Source organism: Leucopleurus acutus (genome assembly GCF_964270905.1).
Source record: "Leucopleurus acutus genome assembly, chromosome: 1".
In the NCBI taxonomy this organism is placed as follows: Eukaryota; Metazoa; Chordata; class Mammalia; order Artiodactyla; family Delphinidae; genus Leucopleurus; species Leucopleurus acutus.
In genome coordinates, this window is record NC_139142.1 from 36,767,352 (window position 1) to 36,787,171 (window position 19,820).

General features: G+C 39.2%; 1 protein-coding gene across 1 annotated transcript in view; it reads right to left on the reverse strand.

Annotated features, from left to right (window-relative positions):
- Window positions 1-7,200, reverse strand: part of MTHFD1 (methylenetetrahydrofolate dehydrogenase, cyclohydrolase and formyltetrahydrofolate synthetase 1) — a 58,432-nt gene extending 51,232 nt beyond the window's left edge. The window contains 1 exon segment of the mRNA XM_082840907.1: window positions 7,064-7,200. Coding sequence (XP_082697033.1) covers window positions 7,064-7,104 — 41 coding nt within the window. The 5' untranslated portion in view covers window positions 7,105-7,200.
- Between the last annotated feature and the right edge of the window lie 12,620 nt (window positions 7,201-19,820).

Below are 19,820 nucleotides of genomic sequence, written 5' to 3' on the forward strand. Positions count from 1 at the left end.
TATTTTCAAATTTTGGACATTTTATGACTGAGAAAAAAAAGCATTGCTAAAATATAACGTAACAAGGACATTTCAACAGAAGCTACAGGTAGGAAAAGGAGGCGGTAATGGGTATTTAGCTACATGGCTAAGAAATCTACATGACGGGAAAAAAGCTCCCCAGTCAACAAACACTGAAATGTAGCACAGGCTTAGAGGAATTTGCAAGTGATCTTCAAAAGGTCCACAGAGGGGACTTCCCTGGTGGCGCAGTGGTTAAGAATCCGCCTGCCAATGCGGGGGACACGGGTTCGAGCCCTGGTCCGGGAAGATCCCACATGCCGCGGAGCAACTAAGCCCATGTGCCACAACTACTGAACCTGTGCTTTAGAGCCCGCGTGCCACAACTGCTGAGGCGCGCACGCCTAGAGCCTGTGCTCCCCAACAAGAGAAGCCACTGTAATGAGAGGCCAGCGCACGGCAACGAAGAGTAGCCCCCGCTCAATGCAACTAGAGAAAGCCCGCGCACAGCAACGAAGACCCAATGCAGCCAATAAATAAATAAATTTTAAAAGAAAAGGTCCATAGAATAGGCCTTTAAGTAACTAATCAGAGAAAAATCAAGAACATTCATCTTCAACATGCAGGGCTATTCTAAACAAGGACAGACATTTCTCACCCTCCCCCACCCCCACAAGGAGACTGTTGTTATAAGATTTTACAATGCAGTACAACAGAAATGTCTGATTTCATCTGCTTTATTTTCATTTTGTTCATTTGCTGTTTTATGTTTCATTACAACTGTTACACTGCTAAAAAATTCTTCAAATTTTCTGAAAAACTTAACATGTAGTTCCTTGTAAAAACAATTGAGGCCACCTAGTGTTCCAAGAAAGGCATGTATTTCAAATTCCTAGTTAGTTAAGTCAAATTAAAAGATTAAATTACGTCCTTGTTGAAGAACATATTTGCAAATGATGCAACCAACAAGGGCTTAATTTCCAAAATATATAAACAACTCACATAACTCAATAAAAAACAAGCAACCCAATCAAAAAAAACGGTCAGAAGACCTAAATAGACATTTCTCCAAAGAAGACGTACAGATGACCAACAGGCACATGAAAAGATGCTCAACATGACTAATTAGAGAAATGCAAATCAAAACTACAATGAGGTACCACTTCACACTAGTCAGAATAGTCATCATCAAAAAATCTACAAACAATAAGTGCTGGAGAGGGTGTAGAGAAAAGGGAACCCTCTTGCACTGTTGGTGGGAATGTAAAGTGGTGCAGCCACTATGGAAAACAGCATGGAGGTTCCTCAAAAAACTAAAAATAGAGTTGCCAAATGATCCAGCAATCCCACTCCTGGGCATATATCTGGACAAAACTATAATTCAAAAAGATACATGCACCCTTATGTTCATAGCAGCACTATTCACAATAGCAACACATCCAATAACCTGGCTGGGTGGCCTCGTTAAGACCCAGGAGAAGGTCCCACTCTCAGGAACTCTCACTTGCTCTCCTGCACAGGCTCCCAGAGTGAAGCCAGCTTTGACAGTCAAGGTTCCATGGACCTTCAGAAAGGCCCACACTTTGGAGCTCATTACAGGCAAATCGTTTTAGGCACAAAAAGGCCTTCAGGTACTTTATCTACAGGACAAAATGAAAAGCTTATCAACTTCACTGTGGTGAGCAAACTCTTTTTACAGAAAATAGTTCTTCTAACCCTGTAGCTAAACATATAGTCATGGTTCCATTTTTATCTTTGAACAATAGGATACATTCTAATTTTAAGGCTCAAGATAATAAGCCGGCTGCCACAGATAAAGCTTGGATAAACACAAACATCACTTGCTTATTCAGCAGGTACTCTCTAAGTACCAATTTATTAAAACTTAACTATGTGCCAGAGACTGCTCTAAATGCTTTACAAGTCATGACTCATTCAATTTTAACAACCTTGTGAATTAGGTGGCCAACATATAGATGAGGAAGCTAAGGCACAAGTAGGTAAACTAAGTCACCCCCTGATTCTGGAGGAGGGAGCAGCACTGTGACTAGCTCTGGGGATACCACCCACAGGGAGCTGTGTTACAAACACAGCAACCCGCTCTGCTCAACCCACAACTCAGAGCACCTTCTCTCAGTGGCCTGACAAGTGGCAAACCATCTGTCTCTTCAGTCTTTCTAAAAGACTTAATCAAGAAAAATGCCACCCATGGAGGGAGCAGGCTCAACTATAGCAAACAAACAGAAGGAACGGTCAAACAAATCACACAACACTTAGTAGGCCCCACTCTGAAAAGCACACGTATATAAGAATTGTGGTTTCTGGTCTAAAAGCCAAATCAGGGCAGTTCTTCTGACACTATTTTCCACCCCTGCCTTTGTATAATCTCTTTAGGAGGTCCTCCCTTAAGACAGGGTAGGCTCTCACCACCATCAGTGCTCTTTCCCTCAGCCCTTCTACTCACCTTCTGCTTCTCGGAGGCCATCACTGCTGACCCCAAAGCAGTCATTTAATAACTGGTGAGGTCAAAGGTCCATGGCACAGGCTGTGTTTTTGGTCAGGAACCCTCTTACATTGGCAGGCTCACGGCCCCGCCTCCCTCAAATCTTCGCCCAGAAGTTCCTTTAACAATGAGTATGAGCTTAATTCCCATATTCAAAATTATAACCCCCATGCCTCAGAAATCTGTCCCTCTTCCCTGCTCTGGTTTTCTCTTTGGCATTTCTCACTACCTTACATTCTGTTTTACCAATTTTACCATCTGTCTCTACGTATCAGGACAAGAGACTCCACGAGGGTAGGGATGTGGGCTGTTTTGTTGACTGTTATAGTCTCGTGGCTTTGAAGAGTGCCTGGCATATAGGAGGCACACAGATATTTATTAAGTGAATAAATATCCAAAAACAGATATTTGTCCCTAACCCTCAGATCTCCCCCAATTTTCAAATCCAGGCTATAACCTTGGAACACCCCTAAGGAAGAAATGGAAGTGTTCCTTCCAAAGGGACACAATTGGCAACTAGATCCAGGTTTCCCATAGGCAGAGAAGGAATCTGGAATGATGAATTTTGTCCAGTCCTGGCTACCAGAAAGATATAAAGGGAGAAAAAATAAAAGTAGAGAAAAGTCAGGGATGGCCTTCTCAGCAGAATGGGAAGCACGGCAAGAGGAAGACTGCTATAAAGAAAAAAAAATTAGTTTATGAAATTCCTTTTAGCAAAAGTAGTAAGTGCCTGACAAAGTAAGAAGCACCATGTACTGGGTTAAGACCTTGGTTCTAATTGAGCCTCTGCCATTAACCAGCCAAGTAACCTTTGGCCAAATCACAACACTTTTCTTGCCTCAACTATTTCCTCAGCTTGCAGGATAGGATGGGCAGTGAACTAGATTTTAGAGAAATTCTGACTGTGGAATTCTTGACTTGCCCCACCCTTCCTCCCTCAAGGAAGAAATTTTACAATTCATATACTACATCAGACAAGAAACTGCCCAGGGAGCTTGAAGGCTTGCAAATTGGTCCCCAGAGAGGCCCAACAGTGGTGGCAAACAACGAAGCTGACCTGCAAATCTGGAATGAGGGACCCTTCCCTTTGACTCCAGGATCCCTGGCCGCAATGCAAGAAGTTCACTTACCTTTCCTCTCAAGAGTGTCCCTGGCCTAGTAAAAGAGAAAGGTAGGGACACCCTGCCCAGACCTTCTACCTGCAGCCCAACCTGCTCAAGCTCTAAGAACCACCTTCTTGTTCAGGATTCCCCCAGGGCCATGGCCAAGGGTCAGCTGCCTGCTGCAGCCTCAGCATGGGGAGCTGAGGGACTGCACTACTTCATCAACCAAGCAGGCTGTCCCCCGTTCCAGAGCTCCTCTTCTCTGAGGAATTGTGAGCTCTACCTGCTCCTGGAGTCAAGCTCTCCATGAAGGTCAAGGTGCCAAGCTGTGGCAGCATCTGAAAGAGCCATTTTATAAGCACATTAAAGAAAAATCTTCGGTAAGCACAAAATCCTTAGTCTTGGTGCTTGTTTATGAATTGTGTTAGTAGGAACTAGTATCAATTAGTTCAATTGATTGCTCAACCACAGGGCACTGTAAAAGGTTAGCTATGTTACTTCTGAGCCAACAAGGGAGAGGAACAGTACCTGGAACAGTCATTTCCAGAGAATGCTTTCAGTACCTGCCACCAAATCACTGCCCTATTCCTCCTCATTGATGAAACTTGGACTTAAGCATTAAGGCTTTAGGGACTTCCCTGGTGGCACAGTGGTTGAGACTCTGTGGCCCCAATGCAGGAGGCCTGGGTTCAATCCCTGGTCAGGGAACTAGATGCCACATGCATGCCGCAACTAAGTTCGCATGCCACAGCTGAGGAGCCCGTGTGCCGCAACTAAGACCCAGCGCAACCAAGTAAATAAAAAAAAATATTAAAAAAAAAGTTAAGGCTTTAGATAAGTGGTTCTCAACCTTCAAGATGCATTAGAATCAAACAATGAGCTTTTAAAAGATTTTTAAAATATTGAGTCCAGTGGCTTATTGCTAGAAATTCCAATTAAATCAGTCTGTGTGGTACCAAGCATTGACGCTTCCTATGAATATAATTTAGTAAAACTACCTTGGAAAAGATTGGCAATTTCTACTTATATAAAACTGCTCATATATATGTCCTATTACTCCACAATTCTACTCTTAGGGATGTAACCAACAGAAAGGTATATATTATATGTTCCATGAAAAGACATATGAAAGAATGCTCATAGCACTAAATACATAATCACCCAAAACTAGAAACCAAAATGTCCATGGATAAGCAAATAGTGGCATATTCACATAGAATACAAAACAGCCATGAGAGTAAATGAACTACAACTACCTGCAACATGAAATAATTTAAGAAACACAACATTGACTGAAAGAAGCCAGACACAGAAGACTTTATACTGTATGATGTCATTTATATAAAGTTCAAAACCAGGCAATACTAATCTGCAGTGTTGGAAGTCAGGATAGTGATTACCTTTGCTGGGGATGGTGATGGGATGGGAGTGAGAGAGGGGCTTCTGGAATGCCAACAATGTCATTTCTTACTGGGTGCTACTCAAGTTCAGTAATGAAAAACTCATTGAGCTCTACACTGACGACAGTTGCACTTTTCTGTATGTATTCATATGTAAATAAAAAGAAGTATCAAAAACAAAAAGCTCCCAAGGTGATTTTAATCTGTAGCTAATGTTGAGAACCATTGAAATAGATCTCAAGGCCAGACTTCCCTGGTGGTCCAGTGGCTAAGACTCCACGTTCCCAATGCAGGGGACCTGGGTTCGATCCCTGGTCAGGCAACTAGATCCCACATGCTGCAACTAAAGATCCTGCATGCCGCAACGAAGACCCCGCAGGTGGCAATGAAGATCCTGGCACAGCCAAATAAATAAATAAATATTTTTTTTAAAAAAACGGAATGAATCTAAGCAACTATCACTGTCAAAGAGATAATGAATCAATCATCTCTGTATACATTAACTAATTACTAATATTTAACAGCTAACTTGTACTGAACACTTATTATGTACCAGGAACAATTCTAAATGCTCTTCAGTTAGGAACTCATTTAATTCTCCTAACAATTCAATGGCCTAGATATTATCTTTATTTTACATTTGAGAAAATTTTGGCACAGAGGATAGCTAATTTGCTTAATGCCACAAAACTAGTAAGGAGTGAAAGAAGGTTTCTAGGTGTTTTGGATATAGACACAAATAAGACAATGCATGTATTTGCCCTTATGGAGCTTACAAGTATATTTAACTTGCTCCCCACTCAACCAAAACATATCCAGTAAGCACCTATTCTCAGCAGCCTGCCAAGAAGCAAACCTAAACTATCTCTTCACAACCAGTCTTTCTAAAAAGAAGATTTTACCAAGAAAAGCCACTGATTAAGTGACTGGGTTTGAAATATAAGCAAACAAAAAACGAAGGTCAAGCACAAACAGTGCAGTTTAGCAAACCACATGCAGAAAAGCACTCAGATGTACGTATTGTGATTTCTAATGTAAACGTTTGGGGTTCCTCCTCACCAATGTGAAAGATTCACCACCATCTAATTTACATCTCACCTTCTTTGTCCACCATCTCTATCTTCCAGGAAACTCAAGGTGGGTTTCACTGCCAATGACTCTACAATTCACTCAAAAACCTCTGCTCACAAAATTAGGGCTTCATGGGGCAATTATTGTTGCCAGCTACAGTTGTTACCAAATAACTGGTGAGGTCCAAGGTCCCAAGAGCAACCTCCAGGTGGATCACACAAAATATATCCTTTCCCCTTCTACTTTCATCTTTCCCCACCAGTCACCTCCCACACAAAAAACAGCCAGGTGTTACTCCCAGGGAATTAAGTCTGGCAATCATATACACCAGCGAAGCATTCAGACTTCCCATAGGGTAGAAATGGCAGAGGTCAAAAGGAATAGAAAATACTGTCAGGACTCAAGAGCCAAACTAGAAAGTAAATCTAGGACCAGGACACAGGAGATAGCTGTTAGAGGGGCATGAAATTGACGGAAAAAGAAAACGTTTAGTGGGTTCCACTTAGCAAATGATGACTCTGGTGCAGTGGGTAAAGCTATGGTCTGGAAGGAGACTCTCTGCCACTAATCAGCCTTGTAACCTTGTTACCTCACTAATCTCAGTCTCCTCACCTCCAAATTACAGGGCAAGGGAATTAACTGGATTTCTGAGTTCTGACTGGGATGCTGCAGACAACCCAAACTACTCTCTCGTCTGGCAGCTGCACTTCTGGGAGCACAGTCGTCGGGGTGAGTAAGAGGACTTGTCCCAGAAGCATAGGAGCCAGCGGGCACAGCCACCAGGCCCCTTTCTTTGGTTGTAGGGAACCGGCCTTCAGGTGTGAAGGGCTCAGGACAATGTCCCCCCTCTCCACCCGGCTGGCCAGACTCTTAGGCTACAAGTCTCCCTCCCGCAAAAAAAAAAAAAGTCCTTAGGGACCTGCACACCCTGCTCACAGCCCTTGCCGGCAGCCCAACACGCCCTAACAACAATGACAGGTCCTTACGCAGAGATGACCTTCCCGTTCAGGATTTCCGCCGGCGCCATGACCTCTATATAAGTCCGCTGCCCACAATGGACACCGACAAAATCGAGGCTCGACTCGCTCCACTGCGGCGCGGGATTGCCCAACACACGCGCTTAGCGACTGCCCAGGCCGACCCTGCTACTGCGCGTGCGCCCCCGGTCATGGATGCGCGCGTGCGCGGTCCAGACGGACGTAGGCCCCTTAGACAGTGAAAAGCTGAGGAGTAGAGGGTCTGAAATGCCACGGGAAGATGAGGGAACTCTGTGGAAGACTGGATGGAGGAAATAATTGGCTGGTGGAAGGACCCTTGCGAGAATGCGCCATCGTGTGGGCAGGGAAGCAGCTGAAGAGGGAATCACCCCCGATTCCAGCCTTTAGGTGGCGGGGCAGTGGGCGGAGCCAAGGGGCGGTCTCGCGGGAGACCAGTTTGGCGGGCGCCGGAAGCCTGCGTGGGCTGAGGGGGCGGGGCTTCTACTGGAGTGTTGTGCTCCGGCTCCCGCGTGGGGAGCTTAGGTGGGCCCCGGGCTGGCCGGCAGCGGGTAGGTCTGCGGAGTGTGGGGCGGCGTCCGGCGTTCTCGCTCCCAGGCTCCGTCAGACTGGTGTCGAAACTGAATCGGACAGTCTGGGTGGCGCCTCTGTTTTAAAAATCTCCTCAGGTGAAGCTGATACTCCGCCATGGTTGAAACCCAGCCCGCTGTTTCAGGCCAGTGGAGCTGGAGCGCCGCGTGGCTCCCTCAGGGTGTGGATAACCCCAAGTTGGCCAGTACGGGGAGGGTCGTCAGCTTTGCGAGTCTAGATTTTGCCAGATTCCCCCACGCAGATCTGGGGTTGGAGAAAGGACGCGGGCCTTACATAAACTGGATGCCTAGTGACTGACAGGGGCAGACACTCCTCCCTCTTGGAAGGCAGCCGGGGTGTTTGCGAGGGCTGGGCCTGCAAGTTTCTGATTGGTTCCAGGACCGACACACAGATACTAAAATCCTCAAGTGCTTAAGTCCGTTATAAACAATGGCGTCGTTTTTACATATAACCTAAGCACATATTCCCATGCATACTCCTGAGATTACTCTAGATAAGTAATCTCTAGATGACTGATGCAGGGTAAATGCTATATAAATAGGTGCTGGTATGCTGCAAATTCAAGGTTTGCTTTTTGGAACTTTTTTTTTTTTTAACTTTTATTTATTTATTTTTTTATCTTTTTGCGGTACGCGGGCCTCTCACTGTTGTGGCCTCTTCCGTTGCGGAGCAACAGGCTCTGGACGCGCAGGCTCAGCGGCCATGGCTCACGAGCACAGCCGCTCCGCGGCATGTGGGATCTTCCCGGACCAGGGCACGAACCCGCGTCCCCTGCATCGGCAGGCGGACTCTCAACCACTGCGCCACCAGGGAAGCCCCTGGAACTTTTTTTTAAAAAATAATTTTTGACCCAGGATTGGGTGAATCTGAGGATGTGGAACCCAAAAGTACTGAGGGCCAACTGTATAATAACTTTAAAATGTTAAGGACTTCTGAATACATACCGTAACATTATGTTATACCTGGACAACTGAAATTAAGACGAAAATTGAAGCAGATGTTCCTGGAAAATTACAGGTAGTGAAACTTTTGTGATTGTAATATTAAATAGATATTGACTACAGCTTCTTGTTTGCTGAGGAAGATGACATAAACCCCGATTTACAGATGGAGAAATAGACTTTGAAGGATAACTTAGTCAAAGATACATAGCTGTGCCTAAAATTAGGACCAAAACTGGATGTTTCAAATATGTTACCTTTGCAACTTAAAGGCCTGGTTTTCAATTATAATATCTCTATGTGACCTGTACAATTCATTCATTCATTCATTGAGCAGATAGTTATTGAGTAGCTACTGTGTCAACAACACAAGACACTGCTCTAGGTGCTAGACATACCACGGTGAACCAATGAAGTTGCCCCCCCCATCAGCTAATGATCAATGAAAGAAATATGTACTCTAATTTTAGATATTGAGACCTAGCATTTTTTAAAAATAGGCAAGCTAAGAGGATAGGGAATGGTGGTGGGAGGCAGGAGAGTGCTGTTTTAGAAATGTGCTAAGAGAGGCTTCTCTGGGGAATCTGACTTGAGCAGAAACCTCAATAAAGAGAGGAAGGTAGGGTGTAAGAAAAAAAAAAGCAAGGGAGTGGTTTGAGCAACTGGTAGATGGAGTTGCCATTACAGAGATGAAATAAGTTTTTAGATGTTTTTAGATGCCTCTTAGACATCCAGATGTCTTAGTGATATTCATATAAACGAGAGATACGATAGTTAAATCCATGAGATTGGATAAGCGCCCAGGAAGAGAATGAGTGTAGGTAGAGAGAGGACCTAGGACTGATGCCTATGACACTTCAATGTTTAGAATTCAAAGAGATGAGGAGGAACCAGGAAGGAAGATTGAAGAGTCCAGCGTGTTATGAGAAAAATCTCCAAGAGCATGCAGCCTTAGACGACAAGTGAAGAAGGGTTTCACAGGAGTAAGAGGTAACTAATTCTGCCAAGTATATTGCACATTGGTCAAATAAGATAAAGACTGAGAACCGATCATTTCACAGAGAATAGAAAGATAAAATATTTTTATTCAAATCCTGTTAATGGTAATTGCTTGAAAAACTGTGTATCCTTTCTGCAGAAGTTCCATTTTTACAAAAATTTTAAGGGTTATTTGATAATATCTATCAAAATTTTAATGTGTGCTTTCTTTGATATTGTAATTCCACTTTTACGAATTCATCCTATAGTAATAATTACACGTATATAGAAACATATATGTATAAAAGTGTTCCTCACAGCATCAATTTACATAGTAAAAAACAATAAAATCTCCATCAGGATGGATGAAGTTGTTAAAGGAACAATGGATATGGGCTTCTCTGGTGGCGCGGTGGTTGAGAGTCTGCCTGCCGATGCAGGGGACACAGGTTCGTGCCCCAGTCTGGGAAGATCCCACATGCCGCGGAGCAGCTGGGCCCATGAGCCATGGCCGATGAGCCTGCGCGTCCGGAGCCTGTGCTCCGCAACGGGAGAGGCCACAACAGTGAGAGGCCCGTGTACCACCAAAAAAAAAAAAAAAAAGAACAATGGATATATACTATAGAGGCACTGTAAGGCAACTTTCACAAATTGTTAAATGATCAAGGCAGGTTATCCAGTAAAATGTATAATATGATTTATGTTAATATATTCAAACCAGGCCTTCTTTGATTACATTATCAAAAACTGCCCCCTCACTTACCTCCTTGTTACTATACATTAGCTTATTTTACTCACAGCACTGAACACCATCTAAAATGATTTTATCTATTTATATACTTGTTTACTATCTTTTTCTATTTCCACCAGAATTTCAGCTTTATAAGAAATTTCCTTTCTTGTTCATAGTTATGTTTCTGCTGCTTGGGGATATAATTTTTAAAATCTAGTTTTAGAGGGGAAAAAAACCGGATATTTCTTATTTTCCTGGTTTAGTTATTAAACTATTACTCTCATTCCTATTAATACTAATTTTATCCCTGCCTCATTTTTATCATATGTAAATAAAGATAGGGGGACAGTCGTTCTCAACCCTAAAGTCACACTAGAATTACCTGTGTAGATTTTAAAAAATATTTGTGCTTAGGCTCTCCACTGCAGACCAATTAAGTCAGAACTTGGGGTAGTGTCAGAGTATCAGTATTTTCTTTCTTTTTTTTTTTTTTGGTTGCATTGGGTCTTCGTTGCTGCACGCAGGCTTTCTCTAGTTGTGGCAAGTGGGGGCTACTCTTCGTTGCAGTGAGCGTGCTTCTCATTGCGGTGGCTTCTCTCGTTGTGGAGCATGTGCTCTAGGCATGTGGGCTTCAGTAGTTGCGGCACGTGGGCTTAGTAGTTGTGGCTCACGGACTCTAGAGCGCAGGCTCAGTAGTTGTGGTGCACGAGCTTAGTTGCTTCGCTGCATGTGAGATCTTCCCGGACCAGGGATCGAACCCGTGTCCCCTGCATTGGCAGGCGGATTCTCAACCACTGCACCACCAGGGAAGCCCAGTATCAGTATTTTTTGAAGTTATCTTTGAGATTCTAATGGGTGGGCAGGGTTGAGAACCACTAGATTAGATGATATTTGAAGTGTAATTCTAGTGATTCTGGTATCAAGAATACATAATAGGGACATAATTTCTAAGAATTAGAATACCAGTTTTTCAGACAAATCATCTTATGCTTTAGGAATTGTAGATGGAATCATCATTTTTCTCCTCCTTTCAAAATACTTCTTTCTTGATAAGCTGTAGGTATTGAAGTACAAAAATTTGACCTATTCCAAGAATTTCACAAAAGAAAGCTCCAAAATATAAGTTTTACCTTTGCTGGAATGTTTACTTTCAGTGGGATCACCTTCCTAAGAGTTGTTAAGTTCGCTCATGCTTGATGAAGCCAATTTATGTTTTCACTTCATTAATTAGGGAAATAAAGACCCACAGGCCTTACTTTATCACTTTAGGAGGTCTCTGCCCTTCCCTGGACCTCTGTGATGCGTTCACCTAGCAACAGCTCCTTTGATGTGCAAACGTTCTTTTGGTAAATAGTGCAGGGCAGCCACTCATACTGGACAATTCAGGTTTCTTCTAGAATTGACCTTGGATTTGAAATTTTCTCTTGTGCCTGATATGGTAAAAATTTATGGTTTTTACTTTACACTAAATGAAGCGTAGCATACTGTATCTTTCTAATGTGAGTATTGATGAATCTTATGACTGTGTAAAAAATAAAGTTATGTACAAACCTAAATTCACAGAATAATTGTGTCATATTGCTGTATTTTATTTTTTACTTCAGACTCCTATTATATTTTTATTGTATTTCTATAAGGTAAGTTTGGGAGAACAGTACTATCACCTATATAAGTTAACTTTGTATATAAGGGTGGTTTTTTTGAAAGAACTGTTGGGTTCTTTAGTTGTTCAATCTGTAGTTTTTGTTCCTCGTATGGAATGATAGAGATAAACCAGAAATAGATTCTGCTCTTAATGTACCTTTAATTTAGTAGGAGACATAAGATTTTTTACATAATACAATATATATATTTTTAATAAATTTATTTAGTTTTGGCTGCATTGGTACTTCATTGCTGGGCACGGGCTTTCTCTAGTTGCAGTGAGTGGGGGCTACTCTTCGCTGCAGTGTGCAGGCTTCTCATTGCGGTGGCCTCTCCTGTTGCGGAGCACGGGCTCTAGGCACACGGGCTCCAGCAGCTGTGGCGCGCGGGCTCAGTAGTTGTGGTGCACGGGCTTAGTTGCTCCGCAGCATGCAGGATCCTCCTGGACCAGGGCTTGAATCTGTGTCCCCTGCATTGGCAGGCGGACTCTCAACCACTGTGCCACCAGGGAAGTCCCCATGATACAATATTGAATGAGATAACAATCAAAGGAAAAGTATAGATCATATACTATAAGAGTCAGGAGGAGAGAGAGATTACCCTCACCTTGTGTGAACCAAGGTACTTGAGATACTGCAGGATCAGTTCATGCTTCTGGGGATATATTTTGGCCCACATAGTAGCTTTTTTCTTAGAGGCAATATGAGTGAAACTAATAAGTTGTTTTTAATAGAGCATAAGATTCATAAAATGGTAAGGAAATAAAAATAAAAGCAGAGGATAGGATTCTTAAGAAAACCTTTGTCTCCAGTATGATTCTTGTGCCAGGACTGAGGAGCAGTTCATTCTCCCTTTTCAATTCACCAAAATTTTAGTTGTTCTTTTAAGTCTCTTCTCTGGTTCTTAGAAAAGGAATTGATATAGTAATGATTTTAAGTACCAAATAATTAAAATGGGGACGAGACTAAAGTTTCATTAAAGATAATTGTTCTTTAATAAGTGTCTTCAGTATCAATAAATCTAAATCCACTGGGGTGGTGAGAGATGAGGGTGTTAGGGCAGCTGCTATTACAAGTCTATGTGAAAGTACTACTGGACCATCCTGTACCTTTTTTTTTTTTTTTTTTTTGCGGTACGCGGTCCTCTCACTGTTGTGGCCTCTCGCGTTGTGGAGCACAGGCTCCGGACGCACAGGCTCAGCGGCCATGGCTCACGGACCTAGCCGCTCTGCGGCATGTGGGATCTTCCCAGACCGGGGCACGCACCCATGTCCCCTGCATCGGCAGGCAGACTGTCAACCACTGCGCCACCAGGGTAGCCCTTATTTCCTTTTCAGAGATAACTTCTGAACTAAGTGTATAGCCATTATGTCCATGTTTTTAGATATATGTGAATGCTTCTTATGTTGTTTTGGGGATTTAAAAAATTACATAAATGATATTCTACTAGACATAACTTTCTACCTTGCTATTTGCACTCAATCATGTTTTTGAGAGTAGTTCTTTTTGATTCACATAAATTTAGTCTGGGCATGTTAACTGCTGTATAGAATTCCATTACAAATTATAGTAATATATCAGTTTTTATACATTTTAGTTTTTTTCTTATATAAACAAGCTACAGTGAGTATTCTTGTACAGCATGTCTCCTTGTTCATATCTTCTAAACTATGAAATAAGAAAAGTTTTCAAGCTGTATTTGAAAGAACTTGACTACAAAATTAATTGCTGGTTGAATATTTCTTACTTTTATAAATTAAAAGCCTAATTGAACATAGTATTATTTTTTTCTTTTTATTATTGGTGTTTGAAATCTTAGTGATGTTGTGGTGTACTAAAAATAAGACATTTAGCACATTTTAATCAATTTGCCCTTTTGTTTTAGATCTCAGATACACAGTCAAGTTAATCATGCTTAGTTCATGGTACAGTATCATCTTTCTGTGCAAGACCCCTCTCACTTTATTTTTTCTCCATCTCTGTTTCTATCTCATCTCAGTCTAATATGTTTGACATATGTCTTTGGATATATATGCATCTTAAAAAATATGTAGTTTTGTTTTGTGAATGGATTTTTTTAAAACATAGAATAAAAAAATAGAATAAAAGAATATAGAAAAAATAGAATAAAAAATAGAAAAGAACTGTAAAATGTATACACACAGATTAGGTAATAAAACAAATACCTATGAACCTATCATCTAGTTTCATAAAACACTGCCAGTACCTTAGAACCTTCCTGTGTGCCCCTTACTAACTGAATCCCTTTACTCCCACCTAAACTTAAAAATAGTGGATATTTGAGTTTTGTGTCTATCATTCCCTTGCTTCTCTTCCTAGTCTTATCACTCATATATGTATCCCTAATAAATATTAATTTTATCTGTTTTAAAAGTTTGTTTAACGGAATTATACTGCTTTTGTGTTTTTGTCACTTCTTTTACTTCATGAGATTTGTGTTGATCTATGTACAATTATTCAATAATTATTCTATTGTACAAATATACCATAAGTTACTTATCCATTAAACTCTTATTTAACATGTGGGTTGTTTTCAGTTTTTTGCTTTTTTGAATAACATTGTTAATCTTTGCTTTTAACTGGAAAGTTTAGTCCATTTGCATTTATTGATATTACTGGTTATTTGGGTGTATTTCTATCATCATATGTGTAATTTATTTGTCCCATTATTTTTGTTTCCTCTTCCCTCCTTCTTTCATACCAAAAACTGATTGTTTTGTTGTGTTGCATTTATTTCTTTCTTCTCATTCTATTTTTTCCTTTTCTACTAGTTTATAAGTTATATGCTGTATGACTATTGTTTAACTAGTTATATTAGTTGTTTTAACATATATACTTAGCAAAGTTAACTGAAATCTGTATGGTTACTCTTGAGAAATATGAATATTTTATAGTGCTTTAAACTGTTTTTCTCCTCTCAGTGTATATGCTTTTTTTTGTCCTGCATTGGTTCTATTCCTTATTTTCAATCCCATAAATCACACTTTTTAAATTAATTAACGCTTATGTAAATATACCCACATAATATTTACTGTTTGTTCTTTTTTTTAAACTAGTCTTTCTTGTATCTCAGACTTTGTGAGTTCATTTTCTTTCTATGTGAAATGCATCCTTTAGAATTCTCTTAAGTGAGGACCTATTGGTGGTAAATTCAATTTTTGTTTGTTTAAAATATCTTTATTTTACTCTTAATCTTAAAACATAATTAAGTATAAAATTCTGGTTGGCAGTTACCTTATATCCTTGATTTGAAGAAATACTACTATTTTATCCACTATTTTGAAATTCAAAAGTATGTTTTCAGCTAACCTACCCATATATGAATTAGCATCAACTTTAAGCTGCAGCCCAGTTGCAGAGATGTGAAAATTTGTGCATCTTAGACTCAGTAAAAGATGATATATTTTTCTTAGTACATTACAGATATCATTTTGCTGTTTCTCAGCCTCTGTTACTATTGAGAAGTCACTCACCAGTCTAACTGCTATTTCTTTGTAATTATCTGTCCTTTCTATTATCTGCTTTTTAGATCTTTCTTTATGTTCTACAGTTTCATTATGAGTGTGGAGGTAAAGAAATTTTTTTTAGTCACTTTTCTTGGTATTTGCTAGACCACTTAGATTGGAATCTTTCAACAATTCTGTAAAATTATCAAAACATTATTTCTTCACATAGTGTCTCTTCCCCCTTCTCTAGAATGTAGCCTTCTTGGACTCCAAATAGACGTATGATAGGCCTTCTCATTTCAATCTCTCTGCCTTTAAACTCTCTTTCACCATTTATTTTTTTTCCTATATGCTTGATAATTTCCTTCATATTTGAGTTCACTCATTCCTCAGCTATGTCTAAGTTGCTTTTTAATGTGTCCATTCAGTTTTCAAATTAAAACGATTACACTTTTTATTTCTAAGAGTCTAATTTTGTTGTTTTTCCAACATGTTTTCCAATATGTTAATTCTTTGTGGTCTCTTGTGACTTAATCACATTTTCAAAAGTTCTCTATTTTTTTAAACATTTAAACATAGTTATTTTGTATTCTCTTATGCAGGCCTATGTTCCTAGTATCTTGGTAAGCATAAAATTCTAAAACCTGATAACTTTAGAAAAATGTATTTTGTTCCTTTAATACGTTAAGCACCATGTGATATATTTATACTTTTTAGAGATTTAGATTAACACATTTTTCTTGGCTTCATTTGAATCATATAAACTTTGTTCTTAAGCAGTTATGCTAATTAAAATTTAGAACATTATACACTCTTTTGACAATAGGAGGAGATATTGCAATACAGGTAAATCTCCCTAATTTTTACCCTCAGTAAGGTGTGAAAGAAACACAAAATTGATGTTGATTTACTGAAATCAGATTTTTAAAAAAAATCAATTTGTGTAATTATAGAAGCTTAGGAATTGATTTGTAATCAAAAATAAAACAAATACTGGTAAATCTTTCATCAGTGACCTTATAATAGTTCAAGTTTCTGTAAAGGTTTTACTAGATGTGAATTAAAATTTCCCCAGACATTTTATATGTGTTTTCTTGATTCCTACACTCTCAGAAATTATGTTTATTAGATGTGCTGCATTTACTTATCACTGGTGTTGTAAATTGTCAGGTAAGAATTTTTAGAAAAATGTAAAGTTGCCTTTTAGGTTAACATGTTACTTGCTGCTTTCTTGAGACCTATTTCATTTGTTAGGATAGCACCTCAAAATCAATATTTTAAAGTTGTATTTTATTTAGAGTTACTTACTTGAGTTTGTGTGGGCTAAAACATTGCGGTTTTTGATCTATAGTTACATGTTTAATTAATTAATTTGAAATTTCTTTTTGTAGGCTTGTTTTGATCCACCTCTTGAAGTGGTTCCCACCAGGAACCCAATCACGTGCAACAAAAGGGCAGCTGACCCAGTCCATCCTGACCTTGCTGGTTTGTTGGTAAAATACAAGAATCTTTTAGCTGAGGTATACGGATTACCTGAAAATAAAACACCATGGGAAATTATATCCTCTGTAGGGAGAGAAACATTCTGATAAAAAGCTCAAAGTATTATCTGAACTCAGTTTTGCTGTTTTCTCAATATTGAAGCCTCTTATCACCGAGGAGCACTAATGTAGACCCAAATCTGTCTTTTGCCAGAGAAGTCCCTTTGAAGATGGTATAATATGTAGTGCCGCTTTTGAGTTACTGCTGAATGCTGTAGTATTAGAACATTGCTTAGGAACTGCCATGCTCAAAATGTATATAATAATAATAGTTACATGTATTAAGCATTTTTCAATGGAAAGGGTGAGTTCCCACTTTCCAATATAGCACCAAATGGCAAATACCCACTGCTCTTATTAAATACTTAATGAAACATCTGAGTAATATCAACAGATGAAAAAGAAACCATATTTGTAGGAAATGCCTTGACACCCTGTGATGAACTAGAGAGTGCCTATAGGAATTCTTTAGTTGAACTCAAGCACCCTTAAACATTTGTTGCAAGAGATAGGTAACCAAGTTTGGAATCCCAAAGGCCATTGTCATTGTTAAAGGTAACATGATGTGGCTGCTTATGTCTGTATTGCCTCTATGGTTACCTTTAAGTAAAATGTTCTAAATGCTTTTATTGGGACATTGACCACCCTTTTGAATAAGTAGTTATCTATGGTGTCTGTATTGGTTTGCTTGGGCTGCCATAATAACGTGCCATGGACTGGGTGGCTTAAATAACAGAAATTTATTTTTTCACAGTTCTGGAGGCTAGAAGTCCAACGTAAGGTGTCAGCAGGGCTAGTTTCTTCTTTTTAATGTTTTCCCCAGCTTTATTGCCATATAACTGACATAACATTGTGTAAATTTAAGATGTACAATGTGGTGATTTGATATACACACGTATTGCAAAATATTACCACAATAAGGTTGATTAATACGTCCATCACCTCACATAATTACCTTTTTTTTTTTTCATGATGAGACAGTTGGTTTCTTCTGAGGCCTATCTCCTTGGCTTGTAGATGGCCATCTGTTCTCTGTGTATTCGCTTGGTCACTGTGTCCAAATTTCTTCCTCTCATTAAGAACATCAGTCATGTTGAATTAGGACTCACCCTAAAGATCTCATTTTAACATAGTTACTTGTTTAAACACCCTATCCTCAAATACAGTCACATTCTGGGGTACTAGGGGTTAGGACTTCAACATATGAATTTTGAGGGGACACACTCAGCCCATAAGAGTGGCTTTATTCCTTGAGACCTCTTTTCTGCTCAGGACCTCATTAAAGTTCTTTTCTGCTATCTTATCTATCAATAGCCTGACTCCAGGTTTCATGTAGATAGATAGATAGATAGATAGATAGATAATTTCTTTCAATTTTTTATGCTAACATTTTCCCTCTTTTAGCATAGAGAGGTGAATAGAAATTAAATTTAAACATAATTTACATAGATACAATAAATCTTATGACACTTTGGAGACATTTCTTAGTTTTTTCTTTCAGGAAAAAAATGTGATGCAAATCCCTGAAGATTGTAGCAGTTTTACTATGGGTAGCATTGTTCTTCTTCTCCACAGAATAACTTACTACTAATATTTCTGAAGTTTGGGATTTTTGATAATTTGGATTTGGATTCAATTAGGGTTTATGTCTATGCCTAATTCATAAAAAAACTTTTAAACCAAATTGTCAAAAAAGACAGGTTTTAAACCTTGTTTAAAGAAAATATGTAAGCTATTTTCAAGAATTTCCAAGTACTTTTTAAAAGCAATTTTCTACATGTACATAAAGCATTTGGTACCTATACATATTTTTCATCTATTTGTCAAAACAGATATCTAAAAGGCTCTACAAGGTCTCATTTTGACTTGATTTTAGATACTATATACATTAAAAAGTATTCCATAGCTCATATTGGCATTTTCTGAATTTAATAAAAATTAGTGACAGTTTAACTGTGTCAAACTTATTTAAAAAAAAAAAGTCTAGTGATTTCAGTAGAGTACCTTCAGCATGAATCATCTTTCCCTTTTCCAATAACCTATTATTTAATCCTACAGGAACACAATTGTCTTGATGAGACAGTTTTTCTCTTCACTGCATACATTTAAATCTTTTGTTATAATTAACTTTATCTCTTTGTGGGACATACAAAAATAATTATCATGTGTTTCTGTCCAATAATGGAGAAACAGGTGCAAGAGAGCTATATTTAGGAAAAACCAGGTATAGAAGGGATAAATATTAAAGTATTCAGTTGGTGATTGTGTTGTCTAGTTTAGGCAATATGATATTTAGCTAAAATTCTTGCATAGTGCTAGGTGGGCTGCTGTAGTAGTAAAAGTTAAACAGGGAATTCCCTGGTGGTCCAGTGGTTAGGACTTGGCACTTGCACTGAAGGGGGCCCGGGTTCGATCCCTAGTTGGGGAACTAAGATCCCACAAGCCATGAGGCACGGCCAAGAAAAAATTAAAAAAAAATTAAACAACTTGTAAAAAAAATTACTGATAATATGTACAATAAGGCCTAGTGTCTTAAATTGAAGGTAAATTTAATGTGTTTTGCCAGTATTTTTAATTTGATTTTCATGGAAACTTTTATTTGTGAGGGCAATATGACAGTGTTTTTTGCAGATAAGATGTTTTCTTCCCTTAGTGTAGTAAAAAGGCAAACAGTAGAAAGCTGGTAGATGCAGCCAGCTCTGGAGGGGAGAATGGAGGCAATATAAATTTTTCAGCTAAAGAAAAATATATGAGAACCAGTTATTATTAATTTTAATTGAAATTTTTATTGAGGTAATTGTAGATTCATTTGCAGTTTTAAGAAATAATACAGAGAGATCCACTGTAGAGTTTG